This window comes from Bos indicus, chromosome 16 (assembly GCF_029378745.1).
Source record: "Bos indicus isolate NIAB-ARS_2022 breed Sahiwal x Tharparkar chromosome 16, NIAB-ARS_B.indTharparkar_mat_pri_1.0, whole genome shotgun sequence".
Classification (NCBI taxonomy): Eukaryota; Metazoa; Chordata; class Mammalia; order Artiodactyla; family Bovidae; genus Bos; species Bos indicus.
In genome coordinates, this window is record NC_091775.1 from 46,567,259 (window position 1) to 46,594,702 (window position 27,444).

General features: G+C 53.8%; 1 protein-coding gene across 2 annotated transcripts in view; it reads right to left on the bottom strand.

Moving 5' to 3' along the window:
- Window positions 1-27,444, bottom strand: part of CAMTA1 (calmodulin binding transcription activator 1) — a 992,433-nt gene that overhangs the window by 113,550 nt on the left and 851,439 nt on the right. For both annotated transcript variants that reach the window (XM_070768274.1, XM_070768275.1), the window contains one exon: window positions 9,107-9,260. In XM_070768274.1, coding sequence (XP_070624375.1) covers window positions 9,107-9,260 — 154 coding nt within the window. The remainder of the gene's footprint in view (window positions 1-9,106; window positions 9,261-27,444) is intronic.

Consider the following 27,444-nt stretch of genomic DNA (forward strand, 5'->3'; position numbering starts at 1 on the left):
AACTGAACTGAAATGAACTGAAGTCACCGTGCTATACACCTAAAACTAACACATCACTTATAAATCAAATTATACTTCAATCAAAAAAAAAAAAATCAGCCTTGTCTCTCTCCTGTCTCTGCACTGCCTGCTCTCCCTCATGCAGGGGTGGGAGGTGCCAGAAGGCATTCCAGTGGAGAAGAGTGAACGTAAGGAGACCCACCCTGCCAGCTCTTCATCTCAGCAGCTCCTAACCACAGGGACAGGCAAGGCTGGGCCGGGAAATCCTCCCCTGGTCCTCCTGCACTGAACCACTCCCCCTGTGAACCACCGAACCGCTCCCCCAGTGACTCCAAATCCAGCTGACACAGGCAGGGAAGGGGGACCTCTGGGTCTTGCGGGCTCTGTGCACTGATGAATGCCCCTGCACTTAAGACAGAGCCTAGGTCCTGGGCCCCCGGCCCCCCAAGGGGACACCGATGTGCTCCTCTTTACAGTGTCCCAGGGCTTCTCATCAATAGGGACTAAGGGGACAAAGTAGGTGATTAAATAGTTAACCCTACTAGGGGGTTATAAGAAGAGAAAAAATATGAGAGACCCCTGTAAGCTAATGATCACTCAAGAAAGCAGGTTTGCTTACCCACAAGACCAAGCAGGGTTGCTTAGCAATAAAATTCATGCAGCAGAAGGAGGAAACATCCCGCCCCCCCCCCCCCCACCAAACAATAAAATAACGGTGGCCTGAGACCCACATCCTGCTCAGTAAGCTCAGTAAGTTAATGACCCCTAGGACATGTTCTCTGCCCACATAAAAAACAATAATTTGTGGAAAGATGACATTTCACAGTAAAGACCCTCATTGTACTGGGACCTGAAATATTTTTTCCATAGTGTCATGCTGTCTGGACTTGATGGTGTGGGGACAAGAAAACTCTCCTGCTCAACCTGGAGGAGGAGCTTGATATGAGCTCAAAAACGAGGAAGAAGGTGGTCTTTGTCTTCTCTCCCTCCCCACTTTTCTTTTGATTATGAAACTGCAGACCAGTAAGTTTTTAGGGTAGCTCCCTCTTGCCTGCCTGCTTGTAAGCCTCATAAGCATTCTATTCTAATAAGTCACTTCTTATCTATCACTTTGCCTCTCACTGAATTCTTTCTGTGCTGAGACATAAAGGACTGGAGCTCTTTGGAGCCCCCTGAAACACCATCTAACAGTTTCAGAATAACTTCAAGTCAATAAGTGTTTGGCAAGACCCCATTATGTTCTTGGTCCTAACATCTAATTTTCAACCCAAGGAAACTCCTTATGTAGATACCATGTCTTAACCTAGAGTCTGGAAAGGCGTCACCGGGTCCTGAAATAGCCAGAAATGATACACCATGTTGTTTGTGCAAGTTTGAGAGCAGCATTCCCTCAAGCCTCCCTTCCTCCTGAATCTGAGAAACAGCTGATGCTCAAGGAGGCCTGTGGCCCCACCAAGGGGCCGACCCTGATCTCCATGGCAGGGCTCCTTGGCTGGCCTTTTGCCAGAAACTGGGTTAGAAGTTCTCCTTGCAAGAAGCAGGAGAATCTTGCTTGTTAGAAAATAAATGTTCCTAGGGCCCAATCCTGACCTGTGGAATCAGAATGTGTTGAGGGCAGGGGTGGGAGTGGGGTACAGGAGTCTGCCTACCAGCAACCTGCTCCAGAGGTTCTGATGGGGACCGCTGCTCCTGGCACTGAGACAATGTCTGTGTCCAAGTTCTATGGGCCACAGATGACTGGCAGGAATGGGGTGGTGGGGTTGGGGGTTGAGAAGGAGGGAAGTATAGCTTCCCTGAGCCTCATTGTTCCAGCCCCACCCGTACCCACAGAGCAGGTCCCCGACACCAGGTCCACAGGCACGGATGCATCGTGGCCCCTGCCTGCCCGAGGCTGGGGAGCAGGGCTCCTCCAGACAGCTTGCATCTGAGCTGCTCCGCTGATGCAGGCCACCAGGTGGCGCTAGTCGACCAAGAACCGGTTTGCCGGTGGGGGCCCAGAAAGGAAAGCCTTTGTTGATTTTACTTCCTGATGTTCTATAATCACCAGGATTACAATCTAAGCAAAAAAGCAAAACAAATAAACACCGCCCCTCTTACTGGGGCTTTGGTCTTTGTCTGGAAAATGATGAGAAAACAACAGACGTCTTGACTATACAACCCGAGGGTTGTTACAGCAGTGAGGTCTCCCCGGGGAGGGAGAGGAAAGGGTGGGGGCTCTGAAGACCCAGGAAGCTCACTGTTGGTTTAACCTGCAGGGCAAGGAGCTCCTGGAAGAGGCCCCTGAGAACCATCTTCTGTTCTTTTCAGTCTCTGCTGCAGCAGCCACATCTCAGCACGAGGGCGGGGGGGGGGGTGGGTCCTGTCTCCAGTCGCCTACCTTTGCTGGGTCCTCGTGGCCTGCTGTCCTGCCCTCACCACTGCACAGAGGCCAGGAATGCATGCGAGGGGCTGAGACCCTGGCTCCTGGAGACCCCAACAGGCTGAAGGTGCCCAGGGACTAAAGGTGATGGGGGTAACTGAGGATTGATTGTGGACAGCTAGGAGGGCTTATTTGATCCCCACACTCAACATGGGCCCCACCCACTATCAACATGGTCTTCATCACCTCATCCTTGACATGGCCTCCACCCCCAATGCCAACATGGCCTCCACCTCTCTCTACACACAACATGGCCTCCACTCCTCTCCACACTCAACATGGGCTCCACCCTCTCCACACTCAACATGGCCTCCACCCTCACTACCAACATGGGCTCCACCCTCTCCACACTCAACATGGCCTCCACCCTCACTGCCAACATGGCCTCCACCCCTCTCCACAATCAACATAGTCTCCACCTTCTTCACACTCAACATGGCCTCCACCCTCACTGCCAACATGGCCTCCACCCCTCTCCACACTCACCATGGCCTGCAATCCTACTGTCAACACAGACTTTATCACTTCATTCTTGACATAACTTTCTCCCTCACACTTAACATGACTTCCTCAACATGTTCTTCACTCCCTTATACTCCACGTGAATTCTGCCTCCTCCTCATTGAGCATGACCTTTAGTACCTCATACTCAACAGGCCTCTATCCCCATCCTTAACATGGCCTCCTGCCTCACGTGACCACTGACCATGTGACCACTGCTCACATGACCACTGCCACCTCAGACTCCATGTGCTTTCCATCACTTCATACTTAATGTGCCCTTAAAGCCTCAAGCGTGACGTCACCTCAGTATCACACCCGTGTGTGCGTCTGCCTGTTTCCTCCTTTGTGCCTCCCTGCCTCCTGCCCGTCCCGTGTGTTCATCCAGGCTGGGTGACAGGAAGCCTCTTGACTGTCTCTGCCCAGGTTCTCTGAACGTCTGGGTACTTGAAGGCAGAACCATCGACTCTGCTCTCAGTCCGTCTGCTTCAGCCTCCTCAGCTGGTCCAACCTCTTGGATTTGCCTTCCTGAGGGCGGGGCCTGGGCATTCCCCCCAGGGCAGCTTTCCCAAGCACAGGGCTGGGCTCAGGGCAGAGGTTCTAGAAGCCTGTTCTGGGTGGGTGTTGGTGATGCAGGAGTCCCTGAGGGACCGTCAGTGGCCTTGCACAAGGCTTAGCAGGGGTTGAATGCTGAGCACTCACCCTTCTCCTGAGTCTTTAGGAAAAGGGACAGGGTTCCTGCTCTGGATGCAGCCCTGACACCTACATTCTTTGTGTCCACATTGAAGTTTGATGGCCATGGGGCTTCAGGGTAGAGGCCATGACCCCTCCTGCCCTGAGGAGGACAGCGCTACTCAGAGCTGGGGTGGCCTGTGCAAGGCCCCTCGCTGCTGGGGGGAGCAGGGCAGGATCCACCCCCACCCCCAGGTCTGTCCTGCACATCCGCCCCCCTCACTCCCACTGCCACTTCACCCACTCTCAGGGGTGGGGTGGGACGGTCACGTGCTTGCTCTGGCCCAGATGGTGCCCGTGTCTCCACCTGAGGGCTGTGGTCTTGGTTTCCGGCCCCAGAGGCAAGGTGGTGGTGGTGGTGGTGATGGAAGGCTCGTGTGGCTGGAAGGACTAGAAAATCAAGCACTGCCCTGCTGCCTCCCGAGCGTGTCCCTGAGTGTGTGCTTGTGGGTGGTGAGGGCAGCCATGTGTGCATGTGTGCACTCGGGAGTGTGTGGACATTTGCATGGGTGCTCCTGTTTTGCCCACTCAGTGCTACTGAGACCTGGGAACCCCTGAGCAATAATAACAGAGGGGCTCCAGGAAGGCAGTGGGAGCAGAGCCAAGCCCAGAGGTGGCTGGTGGGGCTTCCAGATGGCCTCTGGGGCCAGGCAGGCCTCTGGGAAGGCCCCATGTTGCTGGGCAATGCAGGGCTCCCTGGCTGGCTAGAGTGCGCCAAGAGGAGCCCTGAGTGGGGACAGCTGGGGGAAGGGCTGAGAACACAGCTTAGAGCTCCTGCCTTTATCCCTCACTCTGGATGGAACAACCTTGCCACCTGCTAGCTGGGAAGCGGCTGGCATGCCTATCCCCTCCCAGGCTGCCAAGGAATGGGGCAGGGAAGAATGCCATGGCACTCAGAGGTGAGGGTCCACTCCAAGGGAACTGGCTCCATCTGGCTTCCTGAGGGTGGAGGGTCTGGGCCACTGTGGTTCTGGGCAGCCAAGGATCACTGAGCAGGTTTCTTGCCAGGCTGGCGGGACTGAGGTGCAGGGCTCATCTGGCCCGTCATTGCTCCCACTTAAGGTTGATCGAGAAGGAGCCGACCCCACCTGCCCAGCCCCGCTCACATTATGGCAGTGTGGGGGCCAAAGAGGGTGCTCTCTCATATCAGCTGCACTGTAACAGACCCTGGGGTTTGCAAGATGAGACCTGCTGACTTTTAGATCATGTTCACTTGAGTTCTAAAAACTCCAACCCTCAGACAGATGGAACCCAGGGTATCCATCCTCAGGCCTTGAGTTAAGCTGAGCCAAGCCTTTCTCAGCTGAGGCCTTACAAGAGGCACCCTGGCTGTACTGAAGGACTCAGTACAGAACTGAGAACTTATTTCCAGAGAAAGTTAGGATGTCAGTACTTAGAAAAGTCTTCACTTCCCAGATTCCCTTGCCAACGAGGGGGTGACTACCACTGAATTCTAGCCAATGACATATGAGTGGAAGCGTTGTATGCCACTTCTGGTTCCTGTCTTTAAAGTTAAGAAAGTTGCTCTCCTTCTTCTTTTCCCACTGGTTGGAATGCAGTTATGATGGCAGGAGCTGGAGCAGCTATCATGGAGCCACATAAAAGATGGCAGTACCCTAGGAATGGCAGAACAACCAGCTGGAAAGAGCCAGGATGGCTGATCCGATTCCTGTCCCTGTGAGGCTGCCCTATCAATCCTGAATTGCTCTGTGAAAAAGAAATAAGATTTAAGCCACTGTTCCTTTTATCTTTGTCACAGAAGCAGGACCCATATTCTAAATACTGCTGAAGGGATTGCAAAAGACAGAAGGCATCCTTGGAAACATGCTGGGAATTCCTATCAGTTATCTGAATATTTTTTTCCTCTCTCTCTCTCATTTTTTAAATCTGGAGGAGGCATCTTTCAGTTTGCAGACTGAAGGAAAGTCCCCATGCAACAAAAGGTCACCACTGCAAGAGTCAAGGTGGAGTTCTTGGAGTCAGTCTGGCAAGAAGCTGGGGTCTGTGAGATCCTCCCACCCACCTTCAACAGGTGAGGCAGAGGCTGAGGAGCAGTTTCACTTCACCCCTGATAAGCACAACATTTTGATTGAACCACTGACAGCTCTGCTGTAGGGCAGGGAAATTTGGAAACATCAGGAAATCAAACTGTGAAGTCTTTGAAGGAATGTGATTTATGTGAAAATGTGATGAAGCTAATGTGTTTGGCTCCGGCGTTGGGTGGCACGCCTGATTCTGGAACCAAATCTGATGCCTTCCTGGCTCGCAGCACACACCTCTGCTTTCCCCAAACACGGGGAGCTGGTGCCCTGTGTGTGTGTTCCAAGCCCGCTTGGCATCTAAAGCTTTTATTGGAGCCATATTTCCTGGGCCGTGTTTCCAGGCTGTGCACGTGTAACCAGACCCACACACACACGCATGCACACACACACACACCGCCTGAGTGACTGCACCGTGCTGCTCCCGCCCCCGGACACCACAGAGCCAAGTGTGATTAGACTTATGAGGAGTTTGCTGTACTTTTCCATAATTCCCATGATGCACTGCAGGCTTTTGGAAAGGCGCTCACAGTTCCCTCCTGTTGGGCATCAGGGTTGGACCGAGGTCTGTTTCCAGTGCCTGGAGTTCATGGCTTAACCCCTTCCCCTGCTGTGGGGACATGCACTCCTATCGGGCTCCTGTGGGTGAGGGTGACTTTTCTGGGGAAGGGCCCCTTCTGAGAACGGGGGATGTGAGGAGGTAGAGACAATGAAGAGAGAAGGAAGCATCTCAAACAAGAGGATGGGGGAAGGAACTGGGGTGATGGAGTGACTTACAGGAAAGGGCCCCCTGTGTGTGTGTGTGTGAGATATGCTGGAAGGGCCCAGGCCGGAGCCTCTGACCATGGTGATCACCTTAAAAGGTGTCTCTTTCCTCAGGAACATCCCCTTGGCTAATCTCTGGCTAACTCGGTCTCTGGAACCTCCCAGGACATGGAATGAAATAGTGGTCTCAGTGCCTTGGACCTGGGTCTGCAGAAACCCAGGAGCCAAGCCCAGCCCCACGGAGCTGGCTGGGTGATGCTGGACTTGGTAGAGAGAACGCTGGACTCTTTCTCTCACTTTACAGAGAGGGAACTGGGGTGCAGTGAGGGTGGGTGATGGGCCTGAGGTCACACAGTGGAGCAGTCATGGAGCTAGACAGCGCACCCCACTCCTGAATGCCCAGCTCTCACTCAACCAGCCTGACTGGGTGGCGCCAGTGCCCAAGGCTAGCGGAGTCCTTGCTGCTGCCCAGCCAAGCCTCTGCCAAGAGGAAGTGTGGGCAGGCCTGGGGAGAAAACCCAAGGCCAAGGACAAGCCCTACACATTTAGACACCACTGAATGGAAGGGGTGGGTGGGCAGGGGTCAGAGCGGAACCCCTGGCACCATTACCTCACTCTCCACCCAGCCCGGCCTGGCCATGGAGGGTGCCACCGGGCAGCTCTGGTCCCAGGGCCTGGCCACTGGGGTCTTTGTCAGGTACTCAGGTCCCTGAGGGCAGTGGATCAAGCTGGGTCCAGCCACACTCATTCAGCACCCCACAGATATTTAGAGAGAGCCCTGCATGTGCCAGTATGGTGGGGGGGCCTGAGGAACAGCAGACAGGAAGTACCCATGGGAATGAGCTGGGACGTCTCCCAAGTTTCCAGGTCCTCTGCAGAGCTTTGCAGAGCTCGCGTGGCCCCTTCCAGTTAATTGTGGGAGGCTGGCTTCAGTCTGGTGTCTCCCTGAGAGGTGTCAGGAGGCCCGGGGTGCTGGGGCTGTGAGGTCCAGCCTGGGTGGTCTGGGATGGTCAATGCAAGAGGCACTGTTTGGGCTGAGGTGGAAGGATGAGGTGGGTGAGCAGGTAAGGGTGGAGGAGAGCCAGGCGGAGGGGGGTCGAGAGACTGCAGTTCCCATGGAGGGACCACCCGGCCGGCAGCCCGGGAAGGTGGGGGCAGCAGCGTGCCGAGAGTGGAGGAGCTTCGGGCACACCTCGGAGCTTGTGCTCCGTCCCGAGGGTGCCAGATGGCTTCAGCTCAGGATGGTTCCACTGGACATAACCCGAGCCTGGAAGACGCCAGGCCTCCTGGCTTTAGTTCCTGGTGGCAGCAGCAAGGGCAGGCTGGCCAGACCCTCACCTTGGGCACGTGGTCCAGGAGGAGAGCATGGGGGACCTTAGTCTTGGGGTCGAGCCCCTGAGGGGGCTGGCGCATTGGCCTACTGGTGTCTACTTCCCTACACAGAGGCTTCCCTGGTGGCTCAGATGGTAAAGAATCCAGCTGCAATGCAGAAGACCAGGGTTTGACCCCGGGGTTGGGAAGATCCCCTGGAGAAGGGATGGCAACCCACTGCAGTATTCTTGCCTGGAGAATTCCATAGACAGAGGAGCCTGGTGGGCTACAGTCCATGGAGTCACAAAGGGTTGGACATGACTGGGTGACTAACACTTTCACACTTTCACACTTTCCCTGCACAGATGCTGTCCTTCCTGACTCCATCCTCAACCTGTGGCTGGTGGGGGCAGGGGCCATCCTCATCTGAATACTGAGGGCCTCTTTGGATGAGCTGGTCACTGCAGGTGCCACCTGGCCATGGCTCAGACACTCAGTGACCCAATACTGTCTCCAGGAAAGGACATTTCACTGGCTCTCTCTACATGGTTCTTCCCTGCAGCTCCACTTCCAAGGGGGCACAGGTTCTTAGGGCCCTCTTGACTGGCTCAGTTAGGTCCCATATCATGACTGGTCTTTGCCCTGAGCCTTGAGAGATCAGTGTTCCAGAGCCCAGGGCCCCGTGCGCTGCACGGCTTTCCTTGGGTGTGTTCTCCCTGAGCCCCACCATGCAGGCAGCAGGAGAGGCCACCCAGAGCCCCGGTGGCTGCCCATGGAAATGAGACACCGGCCGCATCCGGCTATCTGGACACGCTTGGTGTTTTGCATTCAGTGATCTGCACCTGACAGATGCTCCCGAAAGCATCACTCCGCTGACAAAATGAAATCCAGCTCAGTTCCCACCGTCTGTGTGTCACTGCGTCTGGGAGCAGGGCAGGCCCCGTGCCCAGGAACAGATGGGCCGAAGCCAGAAGGCAGCCAGCCCGTCCTCAGCCCACGGGCCTCTCCCTCCCCAGACTGCCACCGTGATCCTGTCTGCGGCCTGCAAGACAGCAGTCGGGGCACTCCCAGCTCTGCTCCTCGCTATGGGTTTTGGGTTCCGGAACCCCCTTTCTCATCTGTAACGCAGGCTGACATCCTGGTTCTGGCTGTGGCTTAGGGAGTCCGCCCTCAGGGACTGTGGGCTGGGCAGGGTCCTTGTAAATGCTGAGTTCACCGTCATCCGAGCAGAATGGGGCTCCCACACCTGGGTCTCCACTCCACGGAGGACCTCTGGCCCCGTCTGGGTGATGCTGGCCGGGCCCCAGTGCACCCTGGCCGGCTGGCCACGCCTACTCACACATGGGCTTCAGCTGCCCAATGAGCTCCTCCTTTGTCCATTTCGCCCACTCCTTCTTGTCGGTGTTGATGGAGCAGAGGATGGGGCCACAGGGCTTGCCGCAGTCCTCGATGGCCGGCACGTTCAGGTAGTGCACCAGGACGATGTCGGGGTTCTGGGGGAGAGCACAGACACTGGGCAGCATAAGGGTGGCTGGGAGCCCGCCCAAAGTCACCCCGCCCACAGTCATCCCACAGGCCCGGACAGGCTGCGCATCCCCATGCCAGGCTTTCTCAACCTGGGCACTGCTCACCATTAAACTAGCTCATTCCCTGTTGTGGGGGCCACGCTGTGAAATGCAGGATGCTCACCAGTAGCGCCCCTGGCGATCACCTGCCAGAGGCTATCAAGCACTGCCTCCTTCCTCAAATCTCCAGATTTTGCCCATTGCCCCTTGGGGCACCTAAATTGCCCCGAGTTGAGACCCACTGATCCACATGTGAGCAGCTTCATGCATAAGTAAAGACCACACGTACATGCTCAGTGGCTCAGTTGTGTCTGACTCTTCAGGACCCCATGGACTGTAGCCCGCCAGGCTCCTCTGTCCATGGAATTTTTCAGGTAAGAATACTGGAGTGGGTTGCCATTTCCTCCTCCAGGGAATCTTCCCCAACCCAGGGATGGAATCCCCATGTCCTGCATTGAAAGGTGGATTTTTTTTTTACCATTGTGTCACCTGGGAAGATGTAATTAAGGACCACATATGAGGTAAACGTATCTCCAGCCCCACATCCAGGACCTGTGCCTACAGCTGCCCAGCAGCCCTGGCCCCTGTTCTGTGCTCTACATGCATTTCCCCTTTGCAACTCTCTGGACTCCCCCCGCATGGGCATCACCACCACCCTCCTCCTGCGGGAGAAATGGAGTTCCTGGAACTTAACATGCAAGGATCAATTTTTTTCGGCCATCCTGTGTGGCACATGGAACTTGCCCCACTAGGGATCGAATCTGTGCCCCCTGCAGTGGAAGCATGGCATCTTAACCACAGAAGTCCAAGGCACCCACTTCTAAGAGCTGGATACCCTTCTGCCCCTCAGCCTGTGGTCTCCCTGAGCAAGCATCACCCAGGAGACAGCTGTCACTCAGAGTCTTTGAAAACTCAAAAAAAAAAAAAAAAAAGAGTCTTTGAAAACTCCTCCTCGGAAATCTCCGGATCTTTTAAGTGGAAAGAACTCTCTCTGTGAAGATGCTGAAGACACATTTTGTCCTCAAATGGTTTCATTGAGATGGGTCAGCCTCTTCCCATCAGATCCAACTCAAAGTGCCCTCCATTGCTCTGCCCATCACCAGCTCTGGTAGCCACTTGCCAAAGGGGCTTTTGTGGGGAAGCAGCTACATTGCAAAGACCACAGGCCCCTCTGTGGCTTTCAATGACCGCCCCCCAAACCCCAGCCCCATTCCCAGAAAACCAAGCTGTTCATTGGGCCACGTTGGGCCTGATAATGCTGTTAAGAAAAAGCAGCCATGTCACTGAATAAACCAGAAAGGCCTTCTACCCCAATCAGAAAGTATTTCTTTGCTTTCCTTTCTTTTTGCGGCCATGCTGTGTGGCACGCAGGATCTTAGTTCCCCAACCGGTGATAGAACCTAAGTCCCCTGCAGTGGAAGTGCAGAGTCTACCACTGGACTATCAGGGAAGTCCCAGAAAGTATTTTTTGAAGCATAAAGAAACATATGATAATATATCAAGTACAGCAGGAAACTGTGGAAAAGCCACTTGGAAGACCCCATCCTCTGCTGGTTCCCAGATCCACCTCTTTGACTTTTCCCTTCTAATACCCAACAAGAGGAGTCCTGGGTGGGTGGGTATAAGGACCCCCATCATGGAGTAGCTTGAGTCTGCCATCACCTTTTTGGATCTGATCAGAGCAAGAGTAATATAGGACTTTGTGACTCAATCGATGCGTTAATAAATAAAGCCTCAAGATGACACCACGACCAGTGCAGGAAGGTACACTGGCATCATTTTAAAAGATTTTCAATAAGGGTTGAAACGCAGAGTTTTTTTTCTGGCCAACGCTCAGTTAACCAGGAAATTAAATCAACATGAACAGGAGCTTCTCTTTAATGGCGGCATTTCTAGATTGCAGTAATCATGCTTCTTAATAATAATGATAATCCCTGACATCGGCACCGCACTTTCTTCTTCTCAAAGCACTTTCCATCCATTATCTCATTTGTTGGCTGTGCAAGCCAGGAAGGCAGGCTGGGCAGGGCAGTGCACCCCTGTCTACAGTGAGGACCCTGAAGCCCAGCGAAGCTGTGTGCCCAAAACTGTGTGCCTGGCAACGGACAGAAGACGGGGCTGGAAGTCAGGGTTCTGACTCTACTTTCAAGTCCTGCTGAGATCTGGTGGCCTCTCTTTGCCCAGTCTAACTGCTTTCCCGTTTCCTGTTTTACTTCATCCTTACAATATGCCCACGAGGCAGGTGGGCTGGCTAGATCTGCCATGCTCGTGGCCTGGATGGGGTAGTCCAGGAGATGAGGGGCCATACACCTGCATTCCAGCCCTGCATCCTTCCTACCAACCAGCACGCTGGCCTCCCCAGGCGGGGAGCTCCTGCCTGAGCCTGTGCCTGGCCAGACAGCAGCGCTAGCTGCTGAGCGAGACAGAGTAAAGATCAAAGGGACACAGGGACCCCAGGGCTTCCTCTGATCCCAGCCCCAGGAGCAGGAGCCCGGCCCTGCAGGGAGGAAGCCAGGATGCCAGATGTCTGAGAGATGAAAGGCCCACAACTTCCTGCCCCACTGCCCCACTGAGCACAGCCTGGGTGCTTGGAAAAGCTGTGGGAGGGCATGGTAGTGGGTGGGCGGGCAGGTGGGGACCTGGGGAGCAAAGGGCAGCCCTCACCTTGCATCAAAACTCCCAGAACTTGAGTTCCTGCCCTGTGGCACTTGTACTGTCCTAATTCAGGAAGCCCCATCCCTTCCTTCCAGGTCCAACTCCATTTCTGCTTAACCAGCTTCCACCTACCCTATGAAGACAGGCACAAGGTTTGCCTCCTCCTCCAGGAAGCCCTTCTGGACACCTCACCCTCTGTACTTCCACCACAGCAAGGTGGAGATTGTGTTTGTGTCTTAATAGTCTGTGGACCTCTTTATCTGCTCAACAACAGGGACAATGCCTAGGAGCTATCACTGTGTTGGGCAATGCCTGCTGCTCATTTCATGTTTGTAGAATTGCATGAGGCTGACTTTGGATGCAACCAGTCCATTCTGAAGAGATCAGCCCTGGGATTTCTTTGGAAGGAATGATGCTAAAGCTGAAATTCCAGTACTTTGGCCACCTCATGCGAAGAGTTGATTCATTGGAAAAGACTCTGATGCTGGGAGGGGTTGGGGGCAGGAGGAGAAGGGGACGACAGAGGATGAGATGGCTGGATGGCATCACTGACTCGATGGATGTGAGTCTGAGTGAACTCCGGGAGTTGGTGATGGACAGGGAGGCCTGGCATGCTGCGATTCATGGGGTCGCAAAGAGTCAGACATGACTGAGTGACTGAACTGAACTGAACTTTGGATATTCTGTTCTTACTCTTCCCAGACTTGTGTTCAACTGACACCTAGCTTTAGTTTTCAGTGTCTTTGAAGGGCAGGGCAGCTTCTCTGAGCATGGGGTGTTCATAGAAAGCTAAAGGCAAGGCTGGTTCTTAACCTTTTCTGGGTCTAAGGCCTCTGAGAATCTGATGAAGGCTGGGGCTTCCCAGGTGGCTCAGGGGTAAAGAATCTATCTGCCAATGCAGGAGACCCAGGTTCCATCCCTGGGTTAGGAAGGTCCCCTGGAGAAGGGACTGGCAACCTACTCCAGTATTCTTGCCTGGAGAATCCCATGGACAGAGGACCCTGGTGGGCTACAGTCCAGGGATCACAAAGAGTTGGACACGATTGAACAAGTGAGCATGTACACATGGCTTCTCTGCTCCCAGCCCAGAAGGATGCCCGAGGTGCATCAGCACTGCATTTCAGGAGTTCACACATCCAGTGGTCTGTGGGTGCTCTGCCTGTTGCCAGTGACGTAGGGACTCAAGATCCACCACAGCCCCGTTCAATACACCCAACACATACATCTTCCCAAGTGCCTCCATTCTAGGCCTTATGCTTCTCAGCGGCCTTGATAGCCTCAGTCCCTGATGGCTGCAAGGAGGCTGGGTTTGGGATTAGGAAAGGCAGAAGTGGGCTGCGTCATGGTTTATATCTTTAACACAAATTCCATCCCTGGGCCTGGAGTTCCCACAGCTGAAATTCCTGAGTTGAATTTTAAATAACGACTTCCTGGCTTGAGGCCGGTTTTAAGACACAGAGTGATTGAGGTATTTTTGGAAATTGGGGGCACACATCACTTCTTGGCAACGTTGTGATTTTATTCATTAGTTGTACATTTTATTGGGTGTTTCTGGCAGAAAAATATATTAGGTGCAGAGCTCCAATGCTTCAGTTTCATGGGGGAGCTCATAACAGTGTCAGATCCTGAACGAGTAGGGAGCTGCCAGCCCGGTGGGGCAGGCTGGCTCCAGGGGACACAGCTGAGGATGCACTCCACCAGACCCGCCCAGACTCTCCGTCCTAGACCGTTGTGAAGCCAGCCTGCCTTCATCTCCCTGTCCCCACCTCAAGCAGACATCCTCTAAGTGTCCCCCAGGATTTACCACCCAGGTCAGACCTTGCAGGTCTGAGTTCTCAGGTAGAGGCTCTGCTCTGGGATACGGAATTTCCATGAAGATGTTACAGGCCGACCCTGCAAGGTGACAGTGGCCTTTGAAATGACCTCCCTGAGTGTCCAGAAGGCTTGTCTGCTGTTAAAGGCCTGGGGGAGCCCGATGGGGTGGCTGTGGAGGGGAAGCTGAGGTTAAGAGAAAGTCTCAGAGAAATTTCACAGTATGGATGTTCCTTAAAAAAATTAAAAATAGAACCACTATATGATCCTGCAATCCCACTCCTGGGCATATACCCAGAGAAAACTATAACTTGAAGATACATGCGCCTCAATGTTCATAGCAGCACTATCTGCAATAGTCAAGACATGGAAGTAAGATTAGTGTCCATCCACAGAGGAATGGATAAAGAAGATGTGGTCCATATATGCAGTGGTATATTACTCAGCCATAAAAAAGAATGAAACAATGCCATTTGCAGCAACATGAATGGACCTAGAAGTTGTCATGCGGAATGAAATAAGTCAGACAGAGAAAGACAATATCATATGATATCGCTTATATGTGGAATCTAAAAAAGTAAGGGTATGAAGAAACTTACCCAAAACAAAAATAGAGGTACAGATGTAGAAACAAACTTATGGTTACCAGGGAGTCAGAAGGGCAAGAGACAGATTGGGAGATTGGGACTGACGTATACACACCACTATGCAAATGGCTCCAACACTTGGCCACCTGATGTGAAGAGCCAACCATTGGGAAAGACCCTGATGCTGGGAAAGATTGAGGGCAGGAGGAGGAGGGGACGACAGAGGATGAGATGGTTGGATGGCATCCCTGACTCGATGGACATGAGTTTGAGCAGGCTCCTGGAGATGGTGAAGGGCAGGGAAACATGGTGTGCTGCAGTCCACAGGGTCACAGAGTCAGATATGACTTAGTGACTGAACAACAACAAATGTAGATAACTAATAAGCCTGGCGAGCTATAGTCCATGGTCTCACAAAAAGCTGGACACGACTGAACGGCTAACATACACATACACAATAAGAACCTACATTATAGCACAGGGAACTCTATTCAATAACTCTGTAATGGCCTATCTGGGGAAAGAAGCTAAAAATGAGTGGATATATGTGTATGTATAACTGAGTCACTTTCCTGTATACCCGAAACCAACACAACATTGTACGTCAACTATGCCCCAGGAAAAAAAATTCTCAGAGAGGTTCCAGAGTTTTCTGGGTGGAGCCATGGACTAGGAGACCCCCTTCCTCCCTTTTGAGCGCTTCACCTATGAGTGGACAGAGCCCCCACTCTTCTGTTGCAGGGGCTGTGATGGGGCCTTTGTGAGGTTCAAAGTCCCATCCTGGAGGGTCCTGGTCTTCTAACTACTAGTTGCCACCAAACCCCAAACCAAACAAAACCCTGGTGTTTTTCTAGAGAGAATGACCAGAGCAAGCTTCTAACAGGCAGTTTACCCACTTACAGTACACACCTTCCCCACTGATAGTCCGTCCACCCAGATTTTCCTCTTATGGCTGTCTTGTCCCTTCCTCCTCAGGCCTCACAGCAGGGTCTTTGTCCCCCTGCCCCCTCACTACCCTCCTCCAGCTTCACGGCCTTCTGCCCGCCATATTCCAAGGAAGGCTTTATTTCCCCCTCCAGCCTTCCTCCCTGCTCTGCTCCAAGCTCACCTGTCCCATTGCCCATCAAGGGGCCTCGGAATGCCCCTGACTTACGTGACCCAGCCTTATGGCTGCACTCCCCACACCTGGGCCACCCCAGCTTCACCTGATGACGAATGGCACCACCTCCCTGCAGTGGCCCCAGTTAAAGTCTTTCTCCTCTCTGTCTCTCCCTCCAATCCACCCGTCACCAAGTTCCATCAATTCTCCATCCTCAAGTAAGCCTGCCCACCCCCGACTCGGCCCCACACTCTGGAGACCACCTGGTTGGAGCCCCACCCCCTGCCACACCGACCGTCCACCTGCATCTCCCTGCTTCCTCCCTCCTCTCCTCCCCATCCCTCTTCTGACACTAGCCGGTGGACCCTAGGATTCCGGCACCGGCTCCCTGGCCCAAGAATGAACCCCACCCTCCTGACTTGGTCCTGGGGACCCGCCATCTGTTTTCCTCTCCAGTCATTCGTGCTCCCCTGGGTTCGTCCTGCCTCTGCTGCCTTCTTTCTCTCCTGAGCTGTTCTCTCTGACTGATGTGCTCCTCGCCACCTGAGTCTCAGTGCCACCTCCTCTTGGACACTGTATTCAGAGACACCCCCAGCCACGCGTGGTGCCTCCCTGCTGCCACCTAGGGCCCTACTGCCTTCGCAGCCTTTATTTTCCTTACTGTGGCACCCACCCTGGTTCACATTTCTGAGCAGTCACAGCTGGGTTTGGCCTGTTTTCCCACCTGGAAGCGAGAACTCTGGTGGCCGGGCTCCGTCCTGTTCAGGGAGGGCTCCCAGAGCCCCGGGGTGGGGGTAGGGGGGCGCTGTCCACCTGCTGAGTGCCGAGGGTAGGGGCCGCTCAGCCGCCCCCAGAGCCCAGGCCCTGCTGGGGGAGGGGGTGGTGTGGGGCAGCTCCCTTCTCCTGGTCTCCCTTCAGCTGGTCCTCAACCAAGCTCCTCCTCAAGTTTTACTGGAAATGAGAGGTTTGGACTTGCTACGGGCCTAGTTCCAGGCTGTGGGCTGGGCCCGCTGGCCAGAGAACTGTGAGCTAGAGCTGGTGGAAGAGGGTTTCCTGGGGCCGAGTTAGGGCTTGTCCCCTAAAGCATCTTTCCTAGTTGGAGTCTTTCACCTGAGCTAGGGGGACAAATGGAAGCTGGCCCAGGAGGGGTTGTGAGAATGTTCTGCAGAGAGCATGCAGGGCTAAAGTGAAATCAGCTCCTTAGCTGCAGGACTTGTCAGAACCTTGGGGATACCCTGCCCCGGAGGATCTCTGGATGGGCCTTGTGCGGGCAGGATTTCCAGGCTTATTTGACCATGAACCTGACCACCTCTTGGGACCCAAGTGTTTCTTGGAACACAGTTTGGGAACCACTGATAGAGTTCAAAGTCAAGGGAAACCACCATTAGCAGTTGCTGAAAGGCAGGGCCCTCTGTAGTTTCTGGGTCCCTTTCCCCTGGGGCCCATCCCTGGCCTGGCCTGAGGCTCACCAGGCATTTGAGCTGCTTACAGGTGACCACCAGGTTTCTAAGGAAACCTGACCAGCTGGGTGCACTGTCCCCACAGCCCTCCCCTCTCCAGAATGCCCCTTTCCTGGCATCTATGACCACAGCTGTCTTTCCTGACCTGGGTACCCCAGGCTGCTGGGGTACCCATGGGCAGACATGGGACTGAGGTGGATTCCCTTCTCTCAGGCTGAGCAGGTAGGGGAGAGGCAGGCAGGAGAAGGGCATTGGATTGGTAGGGGGAAGTAGATTTAATCTTAATTACAGGTGATGGGGATTTCAGGAGGGGAGACTGCTGTGAAAAAGAAAGCACCCCCCATTCTGCTCTTCCACGAGGGTTAATGCTCTAGCAGGGTGTTAGTGGCTGGGGCAGCAGTGGAGGGGGCGGCTGGGGTGCCAATGGCGGCATCAATGATCTGAGTTAATTTGCAACAGCTCTTGCTGCAAACAGGACAAATCCCTAGACCCTGGTGGCTGGGGCGAAGTGGGTGCAGCAGCCCAGGAGAGCATCAGGTGGGGAACGGCTGCCAGGTGTTTCTCTGTTTGTTCCCACAGGTCCTTTTAGCACAGCCCCGAGGGAGAACTGAACTCAGTCCCCCGCATCATGCAGAACGCGGGCCTGGAGGGCTGGACCTCAGGCCTGGGCGAAGCTGGAAGGGGAGGAGGAGTCAGGGTGTGAGAAGGAGAGAGGAAAGGAAATAGACCAAGGTGCTCAACAGAGACGTGAGAAGCGAGGGTAGTGGCAGCCAGTGGGTGGGGGTGGCACAAAGACTGGGGGTTGGGGATGCCAAGCTCGTCCCTGGAGAGCTCTGACTTCCAACCTTGAGGTGATGCCCATGGCTCCTGGGACTTCTGGCTCTGATTGCTGTGGGCTGGGGTGCAGAAGCATGTGTCAATGGCAAACACTTGATCCAGTTGAGCCCTCATGCCTGCTCCTTAGGCTGGAGGAGATGAGTGTACATGTGGCCTTAACCTTGTTGGCAGGGAGGCGAGGCAGGTAAGGGGCTCAGGAGGGGCCTGACCCACAGCTGATTAGAATGGGCGTTCGTGATCTGTTACTTGTTTGAGATGCAGGTGGGGATGCCTTCCAGTTTGCAGGGGGAAATGGAGCCCTGTGCCTCCTATAGGTCAGGGCCACTCCAGGGTTTGTAGTGCAGGCCCTGGAATTGGCAGAAAGCAGCGCGATTTCACCAGAGACCCAAGTGGCCCGGAGCGAGAACCTTCAGGAGCTCATATCCTCCCGGCCTCAGCCAGTGGTGGGCCCCAGGTGCCTGGACGCTAGGGGTCCTGCAGCCGCAGCCCCAACTCCTAGCCTCTGGCTGTGAAGCGGGAGACAGCTCCCCTTTCTGTGGAGTTAGAGGGATGGTGGTGCAAGAAGTGGTTAAAAATGCAAAAAGCTGTTGGTTTTGATAAAGAAAAATGCAGCTGCAACATCTGTTTGACTCTTGTTTGCAGCTTCATCAACGCTAAGTGTTCAATAAATCAGGGTGGCATGGCGCTCCGTTTCTTCAGTGGCTCGGTCATTAATCTCGTGCCAGTTCTCATGAAAAATGAAGGAGAGAGGCCGTGTGATGGTGAAAATGTATACATTACCCAGAAAGTCATAATAGCATGTAATAGTGGCCACACACCTCCCCACTAGGGCTGGGGGGAGGGGGTGGGGGCCGGGACTGAGCGCCACCGGCCTGGGAGGAGGCGGGAGGCAGAGAGCAAGTCTGCAGCATTCGCGAGTCCATTCTGTGGTTGCATTTGTCGTCTGAGCAGATTCTGAGAGCCCTCTGATCATCACAGGCAGAGGCTTCCCCATACCTGGGTGCTTTACGAACGAGGCTAGGCGCCCATAAAACAGGAGTGCAAAGCTCGCAGAAAGAAGGGCAGGATTTATGAGAGAAGGAATAAATGATGATACCAGGCAGCTCAGGGCCAGGGGTGTCACCACACTGCAAAGCAGAGAGAAATCCTCTCACATGGGCTCCAGCTGCTCTGGGCGGCCTGGCACCGGTCCGATGCCCTGGATAAAGGTATGGGGTGGGACCACTGTCCCCCTTAGGTCTCCAGGGGTCTATCGGCCCCTGCAGCCTGCCAGGCCCTCCTCGTTGTCTTTTCCCTACCTAGGGAAACCCAGTTGTTCCCATGACCGAGTCCACATTTTACCACCATCTCTGGAGGTGTGCTGGGTGCTTCTGGGGGGGCAGGACCATGCCTGTACCCCCAGAATGCACCTCCCAATGGGCGCCTCTATTTGCAAAGATTGCTTTCTGAATGTCAGTGATGTGTGGGCCCCACCTTTATGCCCCATGAAGGTCTCATTATTCACTGCATTCAACAACCCACAGAAGCAGTTGCCATTATTACATGTTTGAGGGCTGCAGACTCTTATGCTCAGGACTCTGTGATTCAACCCAGGCCTGAGCTCCATGCCAGTATCACCTCCCCTCCACGGGGGCCTTGGGGCTCCAAGGGAGCTCGCCGGACAGCAGGTGGAGGGCTGCGGACCTAGCCTCGATGCCCTGAGCAACCACAATGAAGATAGAGCTGTACCAGAGCATAAACAGATCCAGGGAGCCTGGCTGGGTCTATGGGGCCCTGGGAGCTGCTGGAAAGTGGTGGGGTGGGGTGGCTGTGGCTCCACGGGGCACAGCCAAGGCGGCAGAGCCCCTGTCTCAGTGTTAAGGACCTGTGGTGGTCAGGACACCCTAAGTGGTCAGGCAGGGCTGTAGAGTTTGGGGGAGGTTGGGGACACCTGGAGCTGAGCACCTGGCAACTGGGTGGTGGTGGGGGGCAGAAGCAGGTCCCCAGAGTTGGGGCCTGTTGAAGAAGCCAGAAGAGAAAGAAAGGAGGCAGAGTAGGATATGAAAGAGGTGCCCCTGGGCGTCCCTAGTAATAGGCAAAATCAGCTGTCAGTTGTGGGCTTCCTGGGAGCCAGACCCACATCCCTGGCTGGGTACCGGATGCCGCTGCAGTCCCAGCAGGCAGGAGACACAGAGAACCTCCTTGCTCCTTTGCCAGTGCTCAGCAGAGTGGGGACCTGGAGACACTTGGGGGGCTCACAAGGGGCCTCATCTCCTGCTCCAGGCAGGGAAAGAGGCTAGCAGCCTTGGGGGAGCTCCCGCGGCCCCTCCGCCAGGCAGCCCTCATTAAGCCCGCACGTGCACCAGAGGGAGTCGGGGGCCTGCAGCCCATCCCCGCTTTGGAGGGAGGCTTGGAGACTTAATTAGTTAATGTGGGTGAAGTGGTCTAAAGATGAAAAACCCTGGGTAACTGCTGAGTGCTGCGGCTGCTGCCGCCGCTGTTACACAATTACCAGAATTTACCAGTCATGGGAATACAGTTAAACAATTTCCACCTGGTGTGGGCTTCCAGGAACCCTGCCGGCTTGGGGGATGGCCAGCTCGGTCCTCTTTCACCCACAGGTGATGTAGGGAAAACACACAAATTGTGGGAAATCACACCTGGTACCGTCCTGACCACCCAGGGACACTGAAGTGGAGAATGTGTCTCTCAGCCCGTGAAGTTAAAGATGCCTGGGCTCAATGGATGCTGCTGGTCCAGACTTTCTGAAAGCCTCCAAGCAGGTTCTATCCAAAGGTCCCTGGAAGGTCAAGCCATCCTGGAGGATGCTGCTGGGGAGAAGGTTTAACTGCGCAGGTGGACCTCAAGGCCCCACCACACCTGTGGGGTGGGATGTGTGGGCACGTTTCTGGATGGACAAATGGAAGCCAGAAGATTCACGCTGGCTCAGGACCAGGCCATGTCTTACTTAACATCATTATGCTTTGGGGGAAGAAATTCCCAATAATATCTCCACGTTTGCAGATGATGCGAAACTGTCCCGGGTGATGAAGTGCCACGTCATTTGTGATCGGTCGTGAGAGGACTTGTTTAGTGGGTGCAAAGTGACAGATGGCACCCGGTGTGCGGGAAGCGCAGGGCCCTGGAAGCTGTTCAAACTAGTTTTTAATTAAAGGGATGCTTTCTGTGCCACTGGGCTTCCCAGGTAGCACTAGTGGTAAAGAACCTGCCTGCCAATGCAGGAGATGTAAGAGACTCCAGTTCGAACCCTGGGTTGGGAAGATCCCCTGGAGAAGGGAATGGCAACCCACTCCAGTCTTCTTGCCTGGAGAATCCCACGGACAGAGGAATCTGGTGGGCTACAGTCCAATGGGGTTGTAAAGAGTCCGACACAACTGAAGTGACTGAGAATGCATGCATTTTGCGCCATTAAACTTTGTCCTGAGGGTGGAAGGTGGGGGCACCTTGAGGATGGGTTAATCCAGTCTGGGCTCTGAGCCTGGCACTGCCCCATTTGCCAAGGCCAAGGCCCTAATGGGCTGGCTCCTGCTGGGTCAGCATGGACCCTGCCTGGCACCCGCTCCTCACTTGGTCATGGGCGGGTTTGATGGGCTGTGCCTCTGCTCACCACTATCCCAAAGCCAGGAGGGAAAACCAATGTCGTGGTGGGAAGGCCACAAGGAGTTGCAAAGAGAAGAGAGCCTGGGAGTCAGAAAAGAGGGTTCAGGACTTTCCTAGTGGTCCAGTGGTTAAGGCCTGCCAATGCATGGGACTCGGGTTCAATCCCTGGTCCCGGAAGATTCCACATGCCTTGGAGCAACTAAGCCCATGGGCCACAACTACTGAGCCTGTGCTCCAGAGCCCGCACTCTACAACAAGAGAAGCTACTGCAGTGAGAAGCCCCTGCTCACTACAACCAGAGAAGCCCTCATGCAGCAACAAAGACCCAGAGCAGCCATAAATAAATAAATAAAAATTTTATAAAAGGATGTTGCTGCTGCTGCTGCTAAGTCTCTTCAGTCGTGTCCGACTCTGTGCGCGATCCCATAGACATCAGCCCACCAGGCTCCGCTGTCCCTGGGATTCTCCAGGCAAGAACACTGGAGTGGGTTGCCATTTCCTTCTCCGATGCATGACAGTGAAAAGTGAAAGTGAAGTCACTAGGAAGAACTAAATTAAAGAAAAAAAAAAAAAGAATAACACAAATTGCCTGTGGAGGCTGGTGGGCCTGTCCACTCAGGAAGACATCTGGGGTTTCTGGAAGCCAGTGTCCAGAGTTGTGCTGGCACCAGGAAGGACCAAGCCCGGAGTGCCTGGCACGAGGGCTCTTCATCACAAACGTTGACCTGGGGCAGTGAGTGCAGGGGCGAGGGGAGGCTCCCTTGTGGAGGCGTGGGTGGCCATGCTGAAAACAAGATAAGGATTTTTCTGGCCAGAAAGACAAAATGCTGAGCGGAAATGTGACTCAGCTCTTCCAGGTCAGAAAAAGGAGAAGAAGGTGAAGGCGTGTTTTTCCTCTCCAGATTCCTGAATACTAAGAATATGGGTAACCCCCTGGAGCTCAGGGAGGCAATTTAAGCGCAAACCCTGCACAGCGGGCAGTTAATGTAGGAGACTCATTATCTCCAGGGAGACATGGGCTGAAATAATATGAAATAGATTTTTTTTAAAAACGGGCGACATTAGTTCCTGGATGGCTGATCCGTAAGGTGTTACAGAAGGAGGGCAGGAGATTGGGGGTCATCTCTCTCTTGGAGCTACCAAGATGCTTGGTGTCCCCCATCCCCTACCCCACCACCTCAGGAGGGACGGACCCAGGCTGGAAGTGTCAGCTGGGGTGTTTACTGCCTGTTGTTGCCTGCTTGCCAGGCACTGGACAGGACACCGGGGTCTGGCAGAGCCTGAGTCTGGATGAGATTCCATTTCTGTCTCCTGTTTGTCATCTGATCTCACCTTGAATTCATTTCTGAGTTATTAGAAATCACTGCAAGGCTTGCTGCAACCAGCCCCAGGGTAAGAAGCCCTGGCCCTTTCACTGGGACGTGGTGCTCGAGGGACAGGATTGAGCTCAGGGTGGGCAAGCCCCGGCCCAGCAGGACGGAGGGTGGGACGGCTAGGCATGGGGTGATCAGCTGTCAGCAGGCTGAAGCTCCACTCCTCTGACCTCCTCTCCTCCCCCAGGAGCCAAATCCATGGGCCACATGAACCCACCCCTCCCCACCAGCTTCAAAGAAACTCTGCCTGTGTCTTAGACTCACTGTAGACACCTGGGAGGCTGGAAGCCAAGCCCACTGCTGTCCCCTCCCTGACCCTCCCGCTCTAAGGATGGCGCATTAGCTGTGCTCCCAGGACTGATGTGTATGCTCAGAATCCTGCCCCATTAGGCAGCAAGTCAACCTCATTAGGGGGCTTCCCAGGTGGCTCAGTGGTAAAGAATCTGCCCGCCAATACTGGAGACCTGAGTTTGGTCCTTGGGTTGGGAAGATCCCCTGGAGAAGGAAATGGTGACCCACTCCAGTATTCTTGCAAAATTCCATGGACAGAGGAACCTGGTGGGCTACAGTCCATAGGATCACGAAGAGTGAGACATGGCTGAGCACATTGCCAATCCATCAGATGACAATGACCCCAAACAGTCATCCAGGAGTCTCCAGAGTGACTGACACGCTCTGGAGCCTTTCCTGTCCACTGGCTCCTCACACCAGCTCTGGGGGAAGCTGAGCATTGCCACCAGACCCATCAGTCACATGAGCCCCCTCTGACTGATGTGATCTGCCACTGGGCTAATGGGAGGCAGAGCTGGACACGACTCCGGTACATTTGGTGTTCTCATGGTAAGAGTATCCAAGTGTTCTTTAGGAAACCAACCATCTCTTCCCAACTGAGTCCAGGGTCGGAACATGTGATTCAGGCTGTGCAATCAGAGCCCTGTGTTCTCTGGGCTGCAGTGATTGGCCATGAGTCCCAACCAGAGGCAATCAGAGATAATCCCTGGACTTGGGAGGAATCCCTGGGTCAGGGGATGGGGGGCGGGCAGAGACGATGCTCTTTCCCACCGGACATGACCTGGGATGAGGAAGCCTAGAGCTCCTGGAAGCCACCTCTTGCCAATACATAGAGTCCAAGAAGGAGACATATAGAAGAGACAGAGTCAAAGGAAGGAGACCATAAGTCTCCATGCCAGTGACTGAGTCCCTGGATCCAAACGTGCCTGAAGCCAGCCCACCTCCAGACTGCTCAGGAACTTGAGTGCCCAAATCTCCTCTTGTCTGGAGCCAGTTCAAGCTGAATTTTTCTGTTGCATCAACCGAGAGCCCTAACTCCAAAACAGACCATATGTCTTCCTTTTACTAAGTCTGTCCTCTGGTTACCACAACAACCACCATCACCATGGCTACCAAGAGCTACCAATTATTCAGCACCTGTATGCTCCAGTGTTGGGTGCTAAGTGGTTCACAGCTCTCAGTACATTGACCCCTCAGGAGGCAGGACTGGGTACATCATTTGTACTTTACACACGAGGAATATGAAGGGAAAACTGAGTAGCCTACCGCCCCTACTCCACCAGGTCTGTCTGACACTAAAAGTGCTGGTGAGTTAGGGTGGTCCAGATGTGTGCTCTCGAGATCACTGCCTGGGTCTGAGCCTGGGTTCTGCTGCTTCCCCAACATGAGCCTTAGGCAAACACATCTCAGTGCCTCAGTTTTATCACCTATAAAAGTAATAATACTTACTCCACCAAGTTGTTGTGACAACTAAATGAGATAAGGCATTTAAACAGTGGCCGACACATGGCAAACCTTAAAAATTGCCAAGTATCCTCACAACTGACTCCCTGAACCTGTGTGACTTTGTCTCACAATATTGCTACAGAGAATGTCTCCCTAAGATCTTTTGAGGACTTCTATATGGAACAAAACCAAATTGATCCAGACATTGCTTATTTGGGAAGTATAATTCTTAGGCAGGAGCCCATCTAGGCAAAGTCAAGATATTCTCTTCAAACACTGAAGAAGCATCTTTGTCCCCACTGGATGCTCAAGCCATTGAAGGGTCTAAATGAGCTAAAACTGGTCATTCTTGTCCAGACAACAGGATCACTGAGACAATTCTTGGCTATTTTCCAAGTGCTGGAGAGAAACAAAACCACATTTCTTGAAAAAAATTTTGTAATTTAAGTGTCCATGAATTTAAAGAGATATCCACCCCACCCTTATTCAGCCATATCTCCTAGTGTGTGGCATTCTCCTGGGCCTCTAGAGTCATTTCTGGTCCTCAGCCAGATGATACAGGTGTCAGATGACTGGCAGGTCCTTAAGGAAACCAGGTCTTCCAGTCTCTTCCCTAACGATCACCAGTTACCTCCTCATCTGGTTATGGTTCAGTCGCTCAGTTATTTCCAACTCTTTGTGACCACATGGACTGCAGCACACCAGGCTTCCTGGTCCTTCACTATCTCAATGTCCACTGAGTCAGTGATGCCATCCAACAATCTCATCCTCTGTCACCTCCTTCTCCTCCTGCCCTCTGTCTTTCCCAGCATCAGGGTCTTTTCCAACGAGTCAGCTCTTTGCATCAGGCAGCCAAAGTATTGGAGTTTCAGTTTCAGCATCAGTCCTTCCAAAGAATATTCAGGGTTGATTTCCTTTAGGATGGACTGGTTTGGTCTCCTTGCAGTCCAAGGGACTCTTAAGAGTCTTCTCCTACACCACAGTTTGAAAGCATTAATTCTTCATCAAGACATCTGGATGCTTTACATATTTTAATTTGTTCAGGAGAGATCCTCAAGGATCCTGCAAATCACAGGCTTTGAACTGAACTGTCTGCATATTCCTCTTCGAGCAGAGGATGACGCAGGTGAGAGGAAACTTGGGGATCATCCAGGCTCCACCCCTTTCTGCTTCCAGTTGAGAAAACTGAGCCAAGAGAGGCTATGGCTTGTCTGGTATCTCCCAATGAGGACAGGGCCCCTCCAGCACCTCTGCTGGCATCCTGCTCTGCCCCTTCCTGGGGGCTTTAGAACCATCTGAAGCCAACAGTCATACCATTCTTGCTTCACAGAGAGGATGTGCAGAAGGCCAGAGCTGGTCTGTTCACCCACATGGCACTCGCAATGAGGCTGGCTTCCTGGCCACTGCCCTCCTCTGCAACCTTGACTGTGAATAGGCTCCTGAGATCTGCAGTGGCTGGAATGAGAGTTTGTGCTTCTTGTTCACCATCTTCCTGGTGGGAGCAATGGTGGGGAAGGTGCTCCAAGCAGGAAAGTCTGGGGGGCTGAGACCTGGGCCACCCTCCCCCTATTCTGAGGGTGCGCCCCAGGAGCCCCTCCACTGAATCCCGTGTGTGTGCCTGTGGTGTCACTTCAGTTGTGTCCGATTCTTTGTGACCCTACGGACTGAAGCCCACCAGTCTCCTCTGTCCATAGGATTCTCCAGGCAAGAATACTGGAATGAGGTGCCATGGCCTCCTCCAGGGGCTCTTCCCAATCCAGGAATGAAACCTTCGTCTCTTGCGTCTTCTGCATTGCAGGCAGATTCTTTATCGCTGAGCCACTGGGGAAGCCCCCCACTAAATCCTACTAAAGACATAAACCCCAAGGCTCTCCCTTGACTGACAAATAGGCCGGCTGTGGAGGCAGCAGAGGATGACTTGTGCCTGGGCTACAGAGCATCTGTAGGACTTTTACGCTCTGCAACTGTAATGGTGAGATTCCAGCAATTGTCTTAGAAGGAATCATGATTAAATTGAGCTGTATGTTTTTCTAATGTGTTCCCCAGTTTCTCCTTAATACCTTGGTAGGACAAGATAAAGTGTAATCACTGAAGTAATTGTGGCACTCAACAGTTTATGCCTTGAAAGAGTGACTGGGGGTTAACAGAGCCATGGCAGGGCAAGGCTTGGATTTGAAATTTCAGTTTTTATTTGTGTTATTTTCTTTGGAAATCCCTCTTTATCTCCCTTCTTTCTCCACTGGCTCCTGGAGCTTGCTGATATAACCTGTAAGCCTCCCTGGGTAATAATGGGACCTGTCTTACAAATGACACAGGCAAACGGGAGCCGCCCCTCTGCAGAGCTGCTGTGGCGGGGCCCTCCTTCCCCAGAGCCCATGCTCTTGTGGGCAATGCCAACTGTCCCCTAAACCGGCAGGGCTCAACATCCTGGGTCCCAACACCAATCAAGACCTGATCACTGAGTCCTGAAACTACCGACTGCAGCCAAGAGGCTGGGCTGCCCAATGTTGGCCCCCCATAGACAGCTCACCAACTCTGGCAACTCCTGGAACCATCCCCCATCCTGGCAAATGTCAAAGGTGCCCTTGGGGCAGAGGGCTATGGCCCACATGGGCCTGAGGACCGCATCCCTCTCCAGATGGCCTCCCCCAGTTTCCTCTGGGGTCTCCAGGCATCTGCCAGTGGAAGCAGGCTGGGGAACATCAGAATGGTGGTGGGACACCATGGCTCCCGTGGTGCCCAAGTCTACAGAGCCGTGACACCAGCAGAGCAGAAGGAGGGTGGAAACCTGGGACAGGCGAGGTCCTTTTCTCTGTCCCTGAGGCCACTGCCCCAGTCTGGTCCTCACAGCCTTAGCCATGCAACCTGGCACAGCCCTCCTGAGGGTCTCCCTGCCTGAAAGCCAGCTCCTCTCATTTGCCTCCCAGAGCCCTCTCCCCTCATCCCAGTCCT